The sequence below is a fragment of the Mercenaria mercenaria genome, chromosome 15, assembly GCF_021730395.1.
Source record: "Mercenaria mercenaria strain notata chromosome 15, MADL_Memer_1, whole genome shotgun sequence".
NCBI classification, from domain to species: domain Eukaryota; kingdom Metazoa; phylum Mollusca; class Bivalvia; order Venerida; family Veneridae; genus Mercenaria; species Mercenaria mercenaria.
In genome coordinates, this window is record NC_069375.1 from 68,380,740 (window position 1) to 68,401,113 (window position 20,374).

At 35.3% G+C, this 20,374-nt stretch overlaps 1 protein-coding gene and 1 long non-coding RNA gene across 2 annotated transcripts in view; both read right to left on the minus strand.

Moving 5' to 3' along the window:
• Window positions 1-1,044: 1,044 nt before the first annotated feature.
• LOC123557386 (NXPE family member 3-like) overlaps window positions 1,045-20,374 on the minus strand; it is a 46,764-nt gene continuing 27,434 nt past the window's right edge. The window contains exons 6-8 of the mRNA XM_053525529.1: window positions 10,168-10,427; window positions 8,142-8,326; window positions 1,045-3,302 (exon numbers count right to left, since the gene is read on the minus strand). Coding sequence (XP_053381504.1) covers window positions 2,626-3,302; window positions 8,142-8,326; window positions 10,168-10,427 — 1,122 coding nt within the window. The 3' untranslated portion in view covers window positions 1,045-2,625. The remainder of the gene's footprint in view (window positions 3,303-8,141; window positions 8,327-10,167; window positions 10,428-20,374) is intronic.
• On the minus strand, window positions 10,965-17,381 carry LOC128549151 (uncharacterized). Its single transcript, XR_008367486.1, has 2 exons — window positions 17,352-17,381; window positions 10,965-14,412 (listed from the first exon to the last, which is right to left on the minus strand). It is a non-coding gene; the product is annotated as an uncharacterized LOC128549151 (long non-coding RNA).

The following is a 20,374-nucleotide window of genomic DNA, read 5'->3' on the forward strand; positions in this document are numbered from 1 at the left end:
TAACTGCGTTTCAAAAGGTACGTGGTTCCACGCAGTTTTGTGTACTGTGTTAGTCACACTGAAAGATTTTGATTTCTGTGTTATTTCTAAAGACATGTTCACTTCAGGTATAATTGCATCCGCCTCTTCAAGGGTCCAAGCTGAGAAAAAATTCGCTGGCTCCATTCAAAATCTACCCGTCTCTGAAAAAGTCAACATTAAAAAAAAAATTCGCTCGCTTGTTCCCTTTCTTCCGAAGGATACCAATTCATTGAATTTGCTTGTTTTCAATCATTTACCAAAAATTTTCTCGTTCCCAGCTACAGCAATAATCAATGACTGCATTTTATACTAAACTACTATTTCTTCTCTCTTTCAGAATAACGACAGACAGTCAATCCTGAACTATGATGGCCATGCATGAGGGTTAGAAAGTAAAATAATATCCCAAGTTTCTCAACCCGCCCAGGAGTGCTTAACAACTTGTATAAAAAATGCGCAACCTTAAAAGACAGACACAGAAGAACAAAGAAGATAAAAGCAGTTGACATGTGTTTATAGTGTCATAAATGTTTAGAATTTTTGAATGTTAGCATTTCAGACAGGACTGAAGTCAGATATTTCATATGTCAACGTTGTTTTGTATGTTAGAACGAGTGGAAATTCTAAAAATTGTACAGACTTTTTTAATCAAATTTTGAAAGGTATGAATCTTGAAAATATAAGCTTTAAATGACCGAAGGTTCCATCCCTTGCCCCCAAAAGCATTCTTCATCTGGACATTATTGGAGACATTTGACTGGTGTGCCCAACCTCTGCTTGTTTTCATCCTGTATTGATTAATGAAAACTGTAAGAAGATCCGTTGGAAGCATAGAATGCAACCATAATTATGGCAAGTAAAATAATAGCAGTTTCAGTTTTACTGAGTATGCACATGAGAGGTAATGCAATATGTAACACCCATCATTCCCCCTAGCACCGGCTCTAGCAAAATTCTGTTACAGATATAAGATGGATTCCGTGGTCAAAAAGGACCAGAAAATATATAAATATAGCAACACTGAATCAATTTATTTATTTATTTATTTGAGCATTACGGTGCACCAACACAATATAGATTATATGGCGCCAAACAGGACTATAAATTTTGGTTTCACATCTCATTTACATCGAAATAAAAACATGAGGTATGGAATCAAAATTTGCATACCTGCTGGAATCACAGAGTTACAGCAAAACCAAGTGTCAAGACCCTATTAGTCGCCTCTTACGATCATGCAAGAGTAAGGCAGTGGTTCTAATTCTTTTCATACACAGATTGTCCCAGAACAACATGGGGCACACTGAATCAAAGTATCCGGAGACATTTGACGACCGCCACACGGCACTTAAAATGTCGACTTTTGTGAAAGACCTAAGCTTATTTCATAGACAGATCTGCAAAATATATTACCCTTGTGAGTATTTGAATGGAACTCCTTGTGCGAGAAACAGAGTACCATATGTAACGATATATCTTATTACAAATAAAGTATTGAAAACCAGTCTTCCAGTTTTACTCTCTGTCTATCCATATTTTAGCTTCAGAATTTTTTTTTTTATAAAAAAGAAGAAGAACTGTAAACAGGATCATTCATTGAGTAATGGTCATAACGTGGATAAAATAAGTTTTAAACATCAAGCATTTAATGTCCCTTATTTAAATTCAGCTTAGTTGTTTATTTATATTAAGGTTTCATCTATTAAAGCGGTATTTTATAAAAAAAACAAACTTTCCTAATAGTAAAATGCAGATTCGGCAAATGCTGAAAGGGTTGGCAACTATAGAATATCAGATCATAAAATAAGCCATACTGATAATCCTTACGAGTAAGGCTATGTGAAAGAGAGTATCCATTCCGAAAACTGAGGTTATTTGATAGTAATAAATAATTGGAGATATCTGCAGGTCTTTTGACTATTTTTGTTGGATAATGTTTATATTACACCCCTATACCCCCTAACCCTTTATTTTCTATTGCTGTTGTAGAATCTTATGTTTTACATTTTTGAAAAAGATAATTGAATTTTAAGACAATTCAAATGATATTGATTGAAATGACATCTATGAATCTTTAAAACTTTCACAAATTTGTACAAAGAAATGACAAATGATAAGATCTATAAAAAGATCCTTTCGAAGCATAGAATGCAACTGAGAAAAGTAAGAGCAGACTCGGTTTGATTAAATCAATTCATGAGATGTAATGAACTACTTTATTTTTTTTAATTACCTCCCCTTTTGATTTCTTACATGCCTTCACCTTTCAGCTCCAAGTATAAAAAAAAATCGCTAACAGATGTTGAAATGTGCCATAAGACTAACTAAACTTCTTAATGACTATGTAAAATAGATAAATGTCATAAGTTTTAAATCAACCTTATGGAAACTGTATAAAATTACCTGTTTGGAAATAATTTGTTCAGAATTGTGGTGTTATATTCATATTGACATGCTGCAGACCCACACATTCACACACCTTCTTCACCAAAATTGTCAAGTATTAGGTATGCCGATGAAATGCACAGAAGATAACGATATAGGGTCGATATTTGGTAAACATGTCTAAACAAGACAATGATAAAAGTGTTCTCCTTGAAACTCCTATTTTTGCTCGTTACAAATATAACTTAGGAGCTGGTTTATCATTGCTTTCACAACCTTTGGGGCAGGATGTAAGCGTGACACTCCTATAGCAATTGTTGCATCCTTATTGTCTAATACAATTACTTTTTGATATAGTCCTTTAAACACATTTCGCATAATATCTGTGTAAATAATGCCAATATAACTGGGCTGTACTATCTTCCATTTCTTATGACGTATTTCACGAAAGGTGTGAGGTAACTTTATAAACACCCGTACGTTATAAACTTTTTCAAAAATAGTTTCTATCATTTTTCTAATTTCTACGATATGAACTGCAAAATATTTAAGTGGGTACATTTGTATATGTGCATATAAATTGACTATTAAGATAACATCACTACCTTTTTTAACATTGCTGACTGTGTCACCAAACGTGTTTGAAAAAAAGGGAATAGGATTTTTAACCTGAAAAGGTGAGACGGGAATATTATGTGGCATCCAGTTCAATGTTATATTGTATTTACTGCAAAAGCATGTCGTTGTTCTTCTCCATGTATGTTTATCGTTTTGTACAATCTTACAGCTGAATGTCAACTTAGACAGCAAATAATTATGCCATTGAAGTAGTGTTGAGTCTCCCCAAAAGTAGATAGTTTTATCACCTAGGCATTTTCCATCGATACCAGAAAGACCTGTAATATAAAAATAAGAACATTTTTCTAAAATGCGCAATTACTGAATGAATTGCAGGTAAACTGCCAAATATTTTGTCCAAGGTCTGAAGGATCGAGGACTAATATTTTACTAACGACGGGCAAGCAATAATTGCATTGCATCAGAAATAAATGTTAAAGCTCTTTTCCCTGTACGCGTCTTTTGATAACGGCTTATGGAGAGATTTGGAACGTGACGTTCGCTGTTGAATATTCATCGCTTACCCCTAGACTTACAAAGTCTGTTGAGATCAAATAGTCTGTAATAATATTAATTTCTTCACACTGACACTAAATTATTTTCTCAGAAAAACATTTTCTCTCTAGGCTCATCTTAGAGACAGAGGCAAGAGATATTGTTTTTTAGAAAGCGGTATCAGAGATGATTGATTTTATGGCCAGGTGCTATTCATTCAATGACTCTAACGACTGATGCCAGTCTACGCTTACCCCCTACAACCCCACTATTTTCTAATCCATAGACATTAGTACATCTTAGATATAATACTAGAATGTGTCTGTAGGACACAGGGTGTGCCCCCCACTGGTTAATTTGTCACAAATAAGGGGCAATAATTCAAATGTTTGTAGTCTCAGTTTGAGGGTATAGCCTCAACAAACATTTTATGAAAAGGATTCATTATTCTAGGCCATATACTTTTTGAGCTATGTGCATCACAAACAAAGAATCCACTATTTTGGCTATTTCAAGGGCCATAACTCTGTAATAAGAGCTAAGATTCTTAAGAAGAATGCCAAGTGTGCAAGGTCACATTATGATAAAGACTCCAGCAAGGTTTTCTGAATTTACATCAAATACTTTTTGAGCTAGGCACATAATTAGGTAAAAAAGTGCATATTTTTGCTATTTCAGGGGCCATAACTTTAAAAATAGGGGGTGGAGCCAGCCAAAAAATTAGAGGTGTGCAAGTTTATATCATGATTAAGACTCATGCAAGGTTTCAACCATTTATATTAAATACTTTTTGAGCTAGGTGCGTCACAAAGTGAAAATGTACATTTTTGACTATTTCAGGGGCAATAACTCTAAAAATAGGGGGCGGACCCAAATGAAAAATAGGAGGTGCACAAATTCATATCATGATTAAGACTCATGCAAGGTTTCATGAATTTATATCAAATACTTTTTGAGCTAGGTGCGTCACAAGGTGAAAATGTGCATTTTGACTATTTCAGGGGCCATAACTCTGAAAATAGGGGGCGGAGCCAGACGAAAAATAGGAGGTGCCCAAGTTCATATCATGATTAAGACTCATGCAAGATTTCATGAATCTATATCAAATACTTTTGAGCTAGGCATGTCACAAGGTGAAAATGTGCATTTTTGACTATTTCAGGGGCCATAACTCTGAAAATAGGGGGCGGAGCCAGATGAAAAATAGGAGGTGCACATGTTCATATCATGATTAAGACTCATGCAAGGTTTCATGAATCTATATCAAATACTTTTTGAGCTAGGCGTGTCACAAGGTAAAAATGTGCATTTTTGACTATTTCAGGGGCCATAACTCTGAAAATAGGGGGCGGACCCAAATGAAAAATAGGAGGTGCGCAAGTTCATATCATGATTAAGACTCATGCAAGGTTTCATTAATCTATATTAAATACTTTTTGAGCTAGGCGTGTCACAAGGTAAAAATGTGCATTTTTGACTATTTCAGGGGCCATAACTCTGAAAATAGGGGGCGGAGCCAGACGAAAAATAGGAGGTGCGCAAGTTCATATCATGATAAAGACTCATGCAAGGTTTCATCAATTTATATCAAATACTTTTCGAGCTAGGCGCATCACGAACTTCGGACGGACGGACGGACGGACGCACAGACGGACGGACGCACGGACAAGACCAAATCTATATGCCCCCACCACTCATGGGGGGCACAATAAAAGTACTTGTTATTGGATTTTCGAAGCAACCCGTGTGCTATATCTGTCCGATACAGTTTCTGTCTGTTACGGGCTTACTTTGCGAATAATAGCTCCGGTCATGTCTGTCGTGCTCTGTGCGTCCGGGAAATCTACCATTACCTTTTTTTTCAGCCCAGGAAACTTTCGTTGACTTTCGATTTATATAAGGAGTCATGCGATAGTGATTTGTATGGTTTGTCTTTCTGTGACACTGGTACACATGAGGTTTTAAAGGAAATATCGGTGGAACTGATTCAAGAAACCTTCTGAACGAATACTCGAATATTCGATAATCAAACGATCAAGAAAACAACTAGGAATCTATTTTTGTCATTTAAAAGCGACTCGCATATATTGACGATCTAATCATGTGACTGACAAACCGTTTTCGTCACTTGTTCAACTTCTGTAATATAATGAAGTAAATAATCACATTTGTAATCTGCCATCATCTGGATCAAGAGTTTTATTTCTTACAGGGAGGTTGGATGAGTAATACTATGAAATCATTAATATTCGTGGGGGCATAATTTTCGTGGATTTCGTGGCTGAGTCAGTCCACGAAATTCTATCCCAATGAACAAGTAAAATTCCATTCATTTCATGTTCAAAAGTTGAAATCCACGAATTAATATCCCCACGAACTTGCTGTTTTGACCAAAACCACGAAATTTCATGCCCACGAAATTTAATGATTTTACAGTAGTTGAACAAAATCTAAATCACGTTTAGTTTTCAACGCTTTTATTGTCAAAGAATGTTTATGAAGTATAGCAAAGTTATGTGTTTTGTTGTTTGTTTTTCTTCTCATTAAGACGACGAACGTATTATCATGTAAGTATTAAGATTTCATGATGACCCAGTTGTTTTCAAACGTTTAATATAAAGTATGAAACGTATGCATTGTTGAACAATGAGAAAAAGAGTAAGAAATAAAGACCTTTCAGACAGTATACATAACAAGAAGAACAAGAGCTGTCGGAGGACAGCAACGCTCGACTATTCAACAGCCTTGTCAATTGAATGAATATAAAAGTCGAAAAAGGGGCTTAATTTCGTACAAATGAGAAACAGGGTTATGGAACCTGCATAGTGTTTTATATCAGCTCATAGCAGTGGACAAGTGTGTGAAGTTTCAATCCATTTCCATTAGTGCATACTGAGATACCAGCTTACATCCAAAAAATTTAAACAAAACCTGCTAAGTCGAAAAAGGGGCATAATTTTGAAAAAAAGCAAAGCAGAGTTATGGGACATGCACAATGCAGGTCAGCTCATGACAGTGAACAAGTGTGTGATGTTTCAGTTCATTCTCATTAGTGAATACTAAGATACCAGCTTACATACAAAAACTTAACCAAAAACTTCTAAGTGACAAAAGGGGCATAATTTTGAAACAATGTAAAGTAGAGTTAAGGGACCTTCTTAGTGCATGTCAGATAATGACAGAGAACAAGTGTATGAAGTTTTAATCCATTCCTATTAGTGGGTACTGAGATACCAGCTTACACACAAAACCTTAACCAAAAATTTCTAAGTCGAAACAAGGCATAATTTTGTAAAAAAGCAAAATAGAGTTATGAAACATGTGCAGTGTAAGTCAGTTGATCACAGTGAATATGTTTGTGAAGTTTCAATCCATTCCCACAAGTGGTTACTGAGATACCAGCTTACATATAAAAAACTTAACCAAATCGGGACGCCGACGCAGACGCGGACGCCGACGTACGGGCGAGTCCAATAGCTCTACTATTCTTTGAATAGTCGAGCTAAAAATTACCTATATATTCCTATGTCTTTTATGTAGTCATCGATCGGATGATATGGATTGTAGGACAAAATCCCCTACGGACAAAACCCCCTTCTCTCATTTTTGCATAGGCGGACAAAACCCCCTTCATCGTTTTTACAAGGAGGACAAAATCCCCTTTGCCGAATTTTACAAGGAGGACAAAAACCCCTTCACGTTTTTTTACAAGGAGGACAAAACCCTCTTTGCTTTTTTTCACAAGGGGGGCAAAGAAAATACGAAGGGGGGTTTGTTCGCATTGTAACATTCAGTGAAGGGGGTTTTGTCCTATTTGTAAAAAAGATGAAGGGGGTTTTGTCCACCTATGCAAAAATGAGTAAAGGGGTTTTGTCCGCAGAGGATTTTGTCTGGATCCCGATGATATGATTTACGTTACGTTGTTTTACATTGGACGTTTGGGTATTTTCCTTTTCTCAAGTTTATCTTTCCTCTTTGGGGTTGTTTCGTTCTCTCGTTCTGGCACCCCCGTCAAAACGACATAACGAAGAATGCAACGCAACAGAACGAAGTAACGAGACTTATAAACGGCGCCCAAATAAACGTCGTCTTGGAACGACGGAACGAAACAACGCCAAATGTGAAAATATCGTTCTGGCGCGTTTCCGTAGAGCATGTGCAGTTTTGTCATGTTTCATAGGTTATATAGCAGTACTTCGGTCAAAAATGTCCTTCCGTAGTGTAGTCGAAAGAAGTTCCTAATAAATAGATCATAATGTTTCATTTTTTTGCGCGCGCGTTTGCGCGTAAACCGGGGAGGGAGCGTGCAAATGGGTATTATTTCATTTGTCGAGTGATTTTTACATAAAATAGGACACTTTTCATTCTAATATTCGGATGTTTTTGAATTGTTTACTTGAAAACGAAATGAGGGTCTTTATCCTGCGGACCGCTTTCTGAAATGCAGTAATATGAGGGTACACAAAGAGCTATAAAAAGTTCTTTGGGGTACCTGACTTCAGCTGACTTGCATTTCACAGCATACTAATAAACAAGAAGAATGATAGAATGATTAAGTTTATTAAGTTACAATTTCACAAATAAAAAATAATTCTAATCAGGGAAAGTATCATTAAATATACCTTTGCAATGCCGAAGTATCCAATTCCCTTTGTAAAAATAACCCGTAGGCTTCGATTTGTACCACAGTTGTGTTGTGTTGTAATCCATACAAGTAATATGTGGCTGTTCCACTGTGACTTGACTTTTTGCTGAGCGTGTTGGCAGTATTTTTATTAATACTTTCTTTGGTATTGTGTTATATGCTCTTTTAAAGATAAAAAAAACTTTACGAACTCGACTTTGCAGTTTGCAACAAATAATTAACAAAAACTAACAGTTATGCTAGTATCCGTTATCACTGATACTTGCATATTTCTATATAAATTGTATCAAAATAGACTAACAAACGATACTACGAATCGCAAAATAAAGTAAAAAGAAAAAAGGCATTGTTTAAAGAAATGATACAACTGTTTACTTTTTAACCCTTACCATGCTAAATTTCTAAAATGGACTGGTTCATCATTCAATTTTGGCAGTGCCACTGATTATTCAAACGGGTGTTCACTGAAAATATACTGACTGAATAGCGAACAGTGCACTCCATGATCAGACTGCATGGATGTGCATGCTTATCCTGGTCTGCACTGGTCGCAAAAGCAGAATTACTTGCCACCAGCAGGCTAAGGGTTAAAAGAACAAAAATAAAATATGTCAAATTGAACAGACGTCGAAAAATAATTAAATTAAAAACAAATGAAATATTTCTCTTGGTTAAGAATCTTGCTCACTACAGACAGCAAACATCAATCATAATAACAGGCCTTGACTGGAATGATGAACCAAATAATGGCAAGAACGCATTAGTAACATTGTTTCCTAAGAAAGGTAGATATGTTAAAATAAGGACGAAATACTGTAAAATCATATATTTTTGCTGGGTCAAAATTTCGCGAAATTGAAATTTTGAGTATGTTCGCGACGTCTAATATTCGCGAAATTGTAAAAATAGTAACCTAATTGAATAAGAACAATACTAATGTATTTACACGAGGATTATTTTTCGCGAAATATAGGGCCTTGAGAATATTGCGAAAATTAAACTCATGCGAAAAGTTTTGCTTTTACAGTAAAACATTCCTTACTTAACTTATTGAACAGAAATAAACCTATATAAATGAAGACCATAACCTTTGTGTTGTTTAGTTATACTGACTGAACATTGAAGAGTTATATTTCCCTAATGTAGCTAATGATTTTCTACGTTCTAATCGAATACTGTCATTTCAAACAAAATCTAAGATAAGGACATACTGATAACGCCGAATTTACATACATGTATATTTGCCATTGCTGGGCGAATATGCTTATACGTCAAATATACAATGACTCGTTATGTTAGACATATTATTAATCAAAATGAGATTTATTTTTAATAGTGATGTTCAAATTTGCTTTTCTCGAAGAAGCAGAAAATCGAGTTGATTATCTACATAATTCATTCCAAATACTTTAGCAATACGTATATATAATTACAATGTGTTATTTCTTTTATTCGTTGAGAAAACCACATACTAGTAATACCTGTATTCAAATAATGAAATAGTTTCAGAAATTTATAGAATTAATCAAGTTTTCGAATCATTTATGTTATTATCATAAATATTATTATAAATATTATTTTATATACACATACATGTCTTTTCATATCCCATTTGTTAAACGGGTTGAATAAAATAATAAAATGCGAGGCTTTGCCGAGCATTGTATCAATTCTATTCAACGAGTTTAATAAATTCAATGTGGAAAGTCACAAATGTAATATTCTTTTTATCACATGTTAGATTTTCCTGCACAAACATGAAAAATCTACTTTCTTTAACTATTATACAAACAAGTCAACCACACTAGTGTATTATCAAATTTATGTCATAGCTTTATTTCACTCCCTCGACGTCAAACATATATATATATATATATATATATATATATATATATATATATATATATATATATATATATATATATATATATATATATATATATATATATATATATATATATATATATATATAGGAACATTATGTATGTGAATGATCTATATACCTTTCGCTCAACTCCTTTTCGCATTTGCTGATGCCTTCCGTGAAGTTGTGCCAGGAACGTGAAATTGAAACCCAATGTTTACATGATAAATGTCGAACATGTGGTTTTCCACAAAACCATGGTAGTGTTTTATTCCAATATGAGAAGTTGCAAACGGCAGATTTTCCATATAGTCTTTCCAAAACTTGAAAATCTGGATTACACAGCGACGCTCCAGAAGAGTTTTTATTACGAAAATTTGCCCTTAGGTCAGAGAAATTCTGAAAATATAGCAGGAAAATTTGTCCCGTAACTAATATCATAATTTGGTATACCGATACTAATCATACACGACAATATTGCTATGTTGCAAAAATAGGCGAAAACTTATAAACGAAGATTGCAATTGGTTACGTACGAGTAATATGAAATAAGGCACTGCCTCAATCGGGAATCGATCAGACTTCAACTCATCCCTTTAACATTTAAAAAAAACTGTCTACTAGGGTGTTTAATAACAGGCAAATTGTTGAGAAGCACAATGACAGACTTAAGGTGATCACAACAGCTCACACTGTGCTCAGGTGAGCTAAAAATCATACAAACTTAAAAGTTACTAGATTGCAACTCACTGTTAACAAGACTTAACAGACACACATTAACAATCTATTTGCACCACGGCAGGTTAAGAGCTCAGTCTAGGGAGACATATTAGCCTTCTTGTGCAGGCTTGGTTTTTTCTATTTGTGTTAATTGTAATTCTGAAATTACTGGTAAAACAAATCCTAATTTTGCTTTTATATACACATCACAAAGACTTGCATTACACTTTATTTATTGAATAAACTGTTCACATGTTTACGTTTTATCTGTATACACATTTATAATGATCACAGATCACATAATTTGTTTTAACCATACATGAAATATAGCTGAACTGTGAATAACAACTTTTAATAACAGTACTGGATGCTTTTGTCAGGCTTTGAAATAAGTATTGTCAAAATAAAGAAAATGTGACTTGCTGTAATCTGTATTCTAAAATGTACAATTTCTCTTACAACAAGAACAAATAAACAAGAGGGCCATGATGGCCCTGTATCGCTCACCTGGCATATTGACATAAAGATCATCAAGATCAACATTCTGACCAAGTTACATTAAGATATGATCATAAATGTAGCCTCTAAAGAGTTAACTAGCTTTTCCTTTGATTTGACTTGGTGACCTAGTTTTTTGACCCCACATGACCCAGATTCAAACTTGACTGAAAGATCATCAAAATTGACATTCTGATTAAGTTTCATGAAGATGCAGTCATAAATGTGGCCTCTGGAGTGTTAACAAGCTGTTCCTTTGATTTGACCTAGCGACCTAGTCTTTAATCCCAGCTGACCTAGATTTAACTTGGCCTATAGTTCATCAAGATTAAAATTCTGACAAAGTTTCATTAAGATATGGTCATAAATGTGGCCACTACAGTGTTAACAAGCTTTTCCTTTGATTTGACCTAGTTACATGTACCTAGTTCTTGACCCTAGACGACCCAATATCAAACTTGTCTAATATTTTATTGAGGGTAACATTTTGACCAAGTTTCATTAAGATTGGGCCAAAATTGTAGAGTGTTAACAAGCTTTTCCCTTGATTTGACCTGGTGACCTAGTTTTTGACCCCACTTGACCCAGATTTGAATCTGATCTATGGATCATTAATATTAACATTCTGACCAAGTTTCATGAAGATATAGTCTTAAATGTGACCTCTACAGTGTTAACAAGCTTTTCCTTTGATTTGACTTGGTGGCCTAGTTTTTGATTCAAGATGACCCAACATCAAACGTGTCCAAGATTTTATTGAGGGTAACATTCTGACCAAGTTTCATAAAGATTAAGTCAAAATTGTGACCTCTAGAGTGTTAACAGTCAAATTGTTGACGACGGACGGACACAGGGCGATCACAAAAGCTCACCTTGAGCACTTTGTGCTCAGGTGAGCTAAATGCTCGAGTTGCCACAGAAGTGACGAATTATACCCCCACAATATGGCCTTATCAAAGAACTAAGCCAATAACAAAGCAGCATTTTCTTGAGCTATTACCTAATGACCTCAAATTCAATCTCCATAGTTTCATGATCCTCCGCCCAAGTGTTCTCAAGTTGTTGTATGGAAAAGGTTTAAATGTTCCGGGTCATCCTGACCTTTGGAATTCTAAATCAATACAGGTAATCTGCTGGTCAAGACCAACCTTTTACTAAGTTTTGTGTTTCTCATCCCAAGCATCCTGAAGTTATTGTCCAAAAACCATTTTAAAGAACCGTTACTTATTTTGTTGAATTTAACATCACACCGACACAGGATAGGTCATATGGCGACTTTCCAGTTTTAATGGTGGAGGAAGACCCCAGGTGCCCCTCTGTGCATCATTTTAAAGAACCGGGTCAGTGTGACCTTGACCTGTGACTTCAACATCATTAGGGGTCACCTGCTGGTCATAATCAACCTCCCTAACAATTTTCATGATCCTAGGCTCAAGCATTATCAAGTTATAATCTGAAAAACATTTCACAGTTTTGCCTTATTGTGACCTTGACCTACTGACCTCAAAGTAAAACTTGACCTGTATTTCATGATGTGACACCTGTGTACCAAACTTTATCATCCTAGGCTCAAGGTCTCAAGTTATCATTCGGAAACGATTCAACTGTTCAAAATCACTGTGACCTTGACCTTTGATCTATTGACCTCAAATTCAAACAACCTGTATTTTATCATGTTACACCTGTGTTACAAGAGCTATGATCCCAGGCCAAAGCGTTTGCAAGTTATCTTGACCTTAGACCTACTGACCCCAAAGTCCAACTTGACCTGTAACTATGTACCAAAAAATATTTAAATCGGTCAAGCTTTTCATGAGTTATCATCTGGAAGCCATGAAAAACTACTGACTGAAAGACAGACAAGCTTACTACATGGGGGTATAACAGAACATTCTCTTTAAAATCTCATGAAAAATATGAGAACTAGATGCCCACGGGCAATATGTCAAGCCTGCCAGCTGTCAAAAGGACTGGGAGTTGTGCATGACACTCCTTGTCTCATTGAGGAAAACATTTATGCCAAATTAAAGAGATTGCAAAAAGTTACAATATAAGTTATTTACAGTAACAACAAAGGAACGTAAAATTAAAAAAAAAATTTAAAAAAAATTCACACAAAAATCCGCACCAGCAGAGATAGGTCAAAATACACCAGTCCTGAAAATTGGATGTAACATGCATGTTGTACTACAGAAAAGTGGTCTTGATTTTTCCCTACGACCAGTAACAAGTTACAAATGTAAGCTATTTATAGTAACAACAAAGGGAAGTAATTCTAGGATCTTATGCATAACACTCCGTCGCATGATGATGAACAATTGTGCCGAGTTACATCAAAATCCCTCTATGCATCAAAAAGAAATGCTCCAGACAAAGTCATTCTTGTATCTGACTTTTGACCTCTAAGTGTGACCTTGACCTTAGACCTGGTTCTTCCGCATGACACTCCGTCTCATGGTGGTGAACATTTGTGCCAAGTTACATCAAAGTCCCTCCATGTGTGAAGAAGAAATGCTCCAGACAAAGTTGTCATTTTTGTATCCTTTGACCTCTAAGTGTGACCTTGACCTTAGACCTAGGGACCTGGTTCTTACACATGACACTCCATCTCATGATGGTGAACAATTGTGCCAAGTTACATCAAAATCCCTCCATGCATGAAGAAGAAATCCTCCGGACAAAGTCATTTTTGAATTTGACCTTTGACCTGTAAGTGTGATCTTGACCTTTGAGATAGGAACCTGGGGCTTGCGCATGACACTCCGTCTCACTGAGGTTAATTAACATTCATACCATATATAAACAAGATTGCTCCATGCATGTCCAAATTATGGTCCGGACAAACAAATCCGGACGCACGCACATACACCGAATAGACATTTGGACAACTATGTCTTCGCTTCCGCAAGCGGGCTCGACAATAACAAAACCAATGTGATAATCACATTATCTCTTAAAGTAACAGAGCTTAGTCAAACACTGCTGTTCTCAAAATATATTTAGTTTCTAAATAAATCCTGAATTCCTATCCTTAAAAGTTTTTTTTTTATTAAAGTTCCCTTGTTCTTCTGTCTTTTTATATTTTCTGGTGTTTCTTTCTTGCTTTTCAAGTATACTGGATTTGTTGACCTTCCATTTTGTAGCTGCCTGCTCTCAAGAAGTGAACCTGTAAAACAGAAATCAAATATTGAAAATTGATAAAAAGAGACCCCAACCAACTTTCATAAAGATCCCATGAAAAATGTGACCTATAGAGTGGTCACAAGCAAAAGTTTAACGACGCACGGACGGACGACGGATGCCGCGCTATCAGAAAAGCTCACCTTGTCACTTTGTGACAGGTGAGCTAAAAAATCAATATCTGAGAACCGCTTCCTGCAGTAACACTAAAATGTAAATAAAATTAAACCATTTGTTGATGTGATTTTTGGGAAATGTTACCTTGCATTTTGGGATGTTGGGGAAAAAATGCAATATTTTTGGACTGGGAAGTGGCCGAATATAGGCCTCTGTCATATAAGGATGAAAAGCCCTGCCGGCTAACAATTTCTGACAAGAAATCATTTTCAAAGTTTTTCTTTTCGGTGAGTTCTATATGGAATTAAATTCTTTGGGTAATTTTGATAGAGGACCACCCCATGATCATTTTGTGAAGTTTGGTGTAAATCTGCCCAGTGGTTCTGAAGAAGTTTTTTACAAATTGTTGGCACATGACGGACATCAACTCGTGTTGTCACCCTGTGACAGGTGATCGAGCTAATAATTGTTTAAATTTGCATACATATATCAAATTTTATGGTTTTGTCCAGAAATGCTTTATCATCAAGAAAATGAAATGGAGTCTTTACTAAGGTCTAAACAAGAAATATCTTTAAAAATGATGGTCGGCGAATTGTAATAAGGAAAATTTTTCATCTAACATTCATCTTTCATCTAACATTTTTCAAATTGCAAAACTAAACACCGCACTTTAACAATTTAAATGGTTCTCTTTTAATTTTTCGCAAAGGTTTCGTAGGGTTGCAATTTTGTTTCGTTTATCCTTAGACGAATAATTACAGCAGTAGTTTGATGAAGATTCATGAAGCGGTTCATGAGAAGAGGTCATTAAACGTGTTCATATTTTTAGCTAAATTGGTCCCTATCCCCATTTGTAACAAACTTACGATATTGTTACACATCGAGTTTGATAAAAATCCATTACATTTTAGTGGTTAATGCGAAGAAAGGCATAATCTACTTTTAGCTATAATGGTCCCTAATAGGGCCCAAGTTCCTATATAAATAAATTTGGAAGAGGACCTTATAATGATGCTCCAGACCAAGCTTTAAAGCTGCTTTTCACACTCTAATTAAATTTCGTTATAGAAAAAAATAATTCTACTTGTACGTGGTCTAATAATTCTGGTTTCAATAGTGAAACATTGATAAATATTAAATTCGGCGTACTATTAAAGATTTCAATGGTAAACTACTAAGTGTCGTCAACGACACTTAACAGTTACACTTTTTGGCCAACAGTAACAGAAACAGCAGTAACACCGTCTGCAAACACTATAACGTTTATTGGTCGACGGAGCTTAAAAATGTACGGCACAAATTCCTTTTTTTCAGGGAATATATAATACAATTCATCATACATCATTTTACAGATATTTAAAGATATTTACTGTCTTTCAAATTCATTTTGGTCCAGGTTTTTATCTCTAGTATGATTTAGGTATTTCATTCAATCTTCCACCTTATGTTTTCTATGAGAATGCCATTAGAAGTACTTTCCCAAAGATAGAACATTGCATGTTCAAGCATTTGAAAGACAATATAAATACCTTTAAAATGGTGTACAGTAAGTGGTGTCATATTCCCTGGCATAGTAATTGTTTGCTCTTTATCATGTTCACTAACGGTGTTTCTCCCTTGACAGCTATACATACAAAATTGATTAATACACCCTATTCATTCTCAAAGTATGCGCGTTGCCCTACATGCATTTAAAAGAAATCAACATCACGTTTAAATTCACGTATAATAAATTGTGTCACATTCCCTGACAGTTTGTCTTTAAGCCGTTGAATATACGCCAACGAACATTTACATTGCATATAAGACCGTATATTAGAATATTCGCCGTTAAGTACCGAATTTCTTTACCCAGAAGCCTTACTGTGCGTTAGGGCAGCCATTTTGTTACTGTTCGCCAGCTAAGTGTGCGCTCTTTTGATTAACATAGTCTACTTTCACATTCTAAAAATAGGTTTCGGTACCCCGAGGAAAATAAGCGATTACAAAGTAACAAAATGGAATTAAGATAAAATAATTGCTATTTGCAAAGTCTGAAACTATAAAGAAAATATAGACGAATGATAAGATTGCTTGCGATTCTATGGAAAGTACCTTTAAAACTGTGAACAGCGTCGTTTAGGATAAACGCTTTGTCTACATTTCACTCAGCGTAGCACAATCAACAGAGTGAAAGAAATTGACAGTCTCGTCCAATCAGGCAGAGTGTTGCATAAATCTTCCATTTTGATAAATTATCTATAATGCGTTATCAAGTAGTTTGATTTGCAAACTGAAGTCACGTGGTTTAGGTAACGAAAACGAATTTAGACGGCGTCGCCGAAAAAAAATTTGTTTCTGGTAACATGCTTTCTTTGGATTTTTTAAAATTATTTTTAGGGAGACTTTTTGGAAATTATTTTTGTGTCAAAAAAATGAATACAAATAGGGGGGTTATGCCTCTAGAGCATCAGTAAGTTGATTTATAAACTCACCGTCCATGTTTAAATTTATAAAAAGTGCAGTTTTTTGCAAATTTTGTCAAAAAGTTAAAAAAAATGTTCTCAAAGAAAAAGGCGGACGGACCGTCCTTTTAGGGTCGGGCCAAAAATTTATGGTAGGGTCAGGATACAGGAAACAGACATTTTTTTTTACCCCTAATGTTCCTTGGTATTTGATTTTTATGCATGACTCAATCGCAAAAATTGTTCACAAAATACTCCCGGTAATTTGTATACAGTGTATCATCCCTTTTGAATGATTGAAATGCTTCCCATGGTACACAGCTGCAACTATATAATAAAGAAAACAGAAAGATAGAAATACCTTATGAGCCGCAAGCAAGTGGTTTCAGTTGTCAACAAGCATTTGGAGCAGTACAACAATACTCTGTATAATAGACCAAGATGCCTGAAAATAGTGAAAGGTGAGCAAATTAAAAAAAAAATGGACAACCAGCTGTTTTAAAATTTCAAAGGTCTAAGAGCTAAATCCTTTTGCATTTTATCAATTTTATGCCAATAAGATGACCCCAATTATATCATTGGCATGGCGGGGGGAAAATTTGTTAAATAAAACTTTTTTAATGAAATAAAGAGTAGCAAATTTTGTAAAAATGTATAATGAAACGAAGTAAATGGGGTTTTAAAAATTTCGTTTTGAAAAAGAAAAGTCACTGTATGAGTAGGTTTGTTTACACAACTGACAGCCAGAACACCCAAACATTATAGCTGTCAAGGCTCCAAAAGGCCACGGTTTTGATCGGAGTTCGAGGAGGGAAGGTTTCCCTTGGAGGGTATTGAGGGCGATGATCCTTAAAACCCGGAACGCCTCACATAGAAAATTTAGACTTTTAACACACAATAGATCTGGTTTTGAATAGTCCCCCTCCATGTTTACTTTTTGTGATGTTTATTCATGCGGTAGAATAACATGTTGCACCGGTGAATGTAAAAGCTGTATTATACCGTTATAAAAACACTGTGTCAAACGTCACCTTGCATGTTTGATTCAAAAATTTTCTACGAAAAAAAAATTGATTGCTTATTTCTTTAACATGTGTGTGACCTTGAATAGTGGGCGTGTGAGCGTGATCTAAGGCCGAATGCGTGGGGCACAGGCGAAATGCGTGTGTCTTGACAGGTATGAACATTACTTTAACCAGTGAATTCCAGGTACCTTTTTGATGGGTGGTCTATGACCTTCACTTTGCTCGGTATCATGAAAAGGCAAAAACGACTGGTAAAGCAGCTAGAAGAATCTGTTCTGCCTTCTCAGTTTAGTATGAAAACAGGAGCCGACAAAATGCTACAATTGTTTATTGGTATCTGACGGTCAAGATTCATAAACGTAAAATTTTAAAAACGTATTTGAGTATGTGTGCAGGTACAAAATTCAGATTTCAACTAACCATGCTGGAAACCCCAGATAAAAAAATTTCCACCCTGACACCAATTTCCATCCCCGAACCTAAAGCTGAATTTTGAACAATAAAAAAACTGGTCTAGCTCATCCCCTCAAAATACTTCATATTGTTGGGACATGCTCGACGCGGATCTAGGAGAAACAGGAACTGAATGCTTCGGACCAAAAAAAGTAATGTGAGCAGCTTCAGTTTGCATTTGCAGAGCTCAAATTTAACTTTTTGACCAAGTATGAAAAATTTTAGCATGTAGCTTTTTTTTCTTTTTGTTTAAATCTGAAATTACTTGCAAATTTAGACTTTAAATTAAAGAATGTTAAAATTTTCCTAAAAAATCATGCTAGAACATCAATATTGTTTGCACGGTTTCCTTGGTGTACAATTTTGTGCGTTATAACTAAAAATGACTTCAAAGAAATTTCGGAACACACCCTTTGATGGCGTAACTTAACTACTGGCTGAAACTAGGCAAGGCAAATTTTCGTCCCTAATATCATAAATAGTGATTCAACTGTGTAATGTACGATTAGTAAGATAGCCTGCGTTCTAGATTTAATTTAAGATAGACCTCTACATTTCTTTATAATCAGTAATCCATTCGACAAAAATGGTAACCAAAAGATGTTGTGTTTCTGTTATCTCAAATGAAAGCGAAAATTTCAAACATTAACAAAAAACCGAACAATTTTGACTTTATTGTATTTACAAAATAAATTGTGTGAAATTTTTATCTTAACTTGCATTCCCTGAAATTGACTTGCATTTTGCGAGTCCAAAAATTTTAGCCCCGTGATTTTTGAAAGTAATTACATCTTTGCATGATTATGGTTCTGACTAATCTTAAACCTGCATTTATGGAACAGTTTGAATTCAATTCCTTCATAATTCTGACCAACTATCGAGCATGCTTCAGAACTCCAGATAAGGGGTGTATTTTTGTAATTACGAACTTGTTAGGGGATCAGATATGACTTTATTTTAAAATGCGGTGTATCAATACGATTTATTTTAAAAAGTGGTTGTATCAGTACGACATGTAAACAGTTTACATATTTCCCAAAAAAAGATCGAGCCGAATTGCATGTCTGCGCCAAGTTGCGCTTATCAACGCTATCTCGATGTTGACAATTTTTCACGGTGTCAAAAAGAGTGGGAATATACGAAACAAACACCCAAAAGCATAATGTAATGCATTAACACATTTAATTTTTTTGGGCTTCAAAAATTATGCGTCATAAAAAAACTGAAAAGGGGAAATAATTCTACCCAAAAAATGAAGGCAAAACCCAAATTATTTTTATTTTAATTTGGTGTCATATGAACAGATGAACCAAGTTTGAAAGAAATTCTTTATATTTTTCAAAAAATGTTAGTTTTTATGTCAAAAGCCCGATCGGGCAATGTTTCCAGCCTGTTTTAAAATTATATTTTTTTCTATAAGCCATCCCATTCCCTATAATGCTATATTTAGGCAGAGCACAGCTTATCGGCAAAATCATAAGCTCAACTTAATTACTGTGTATACATGCAGTGAGCCTTCAACTACTTCAACTATCTACTGCCGAACACTCGTCTAGCGATTATGACTGGCAGGCGCTGTCAGGAAACAGTGTTTAGTAAAAATGTTATGTGCAAAATTAAAAAGATAAGAGACCCAAAGTATACAGTTTAAAATCAGCGGATTATAGTATTTAGAGAGACTGCGAGTCCAGCCCGCTGACAAATGTCTGCAAATTGGGACTGGACTGGATATATATTGGTAAACTGTTCCATAGTCTGATAGTCCTGGGCATGGGCGTAGGAGCGAGTTTAACTTTGGGGGGGCCAAACCTTTTTGACCGGCGGTTTGGGGGGGGGGGCAGTTAGCGGCAAGGTATCCTCGGTGCATTATTCTTGACAAAGCCTTGTACAGGGATTAATTGGGCCA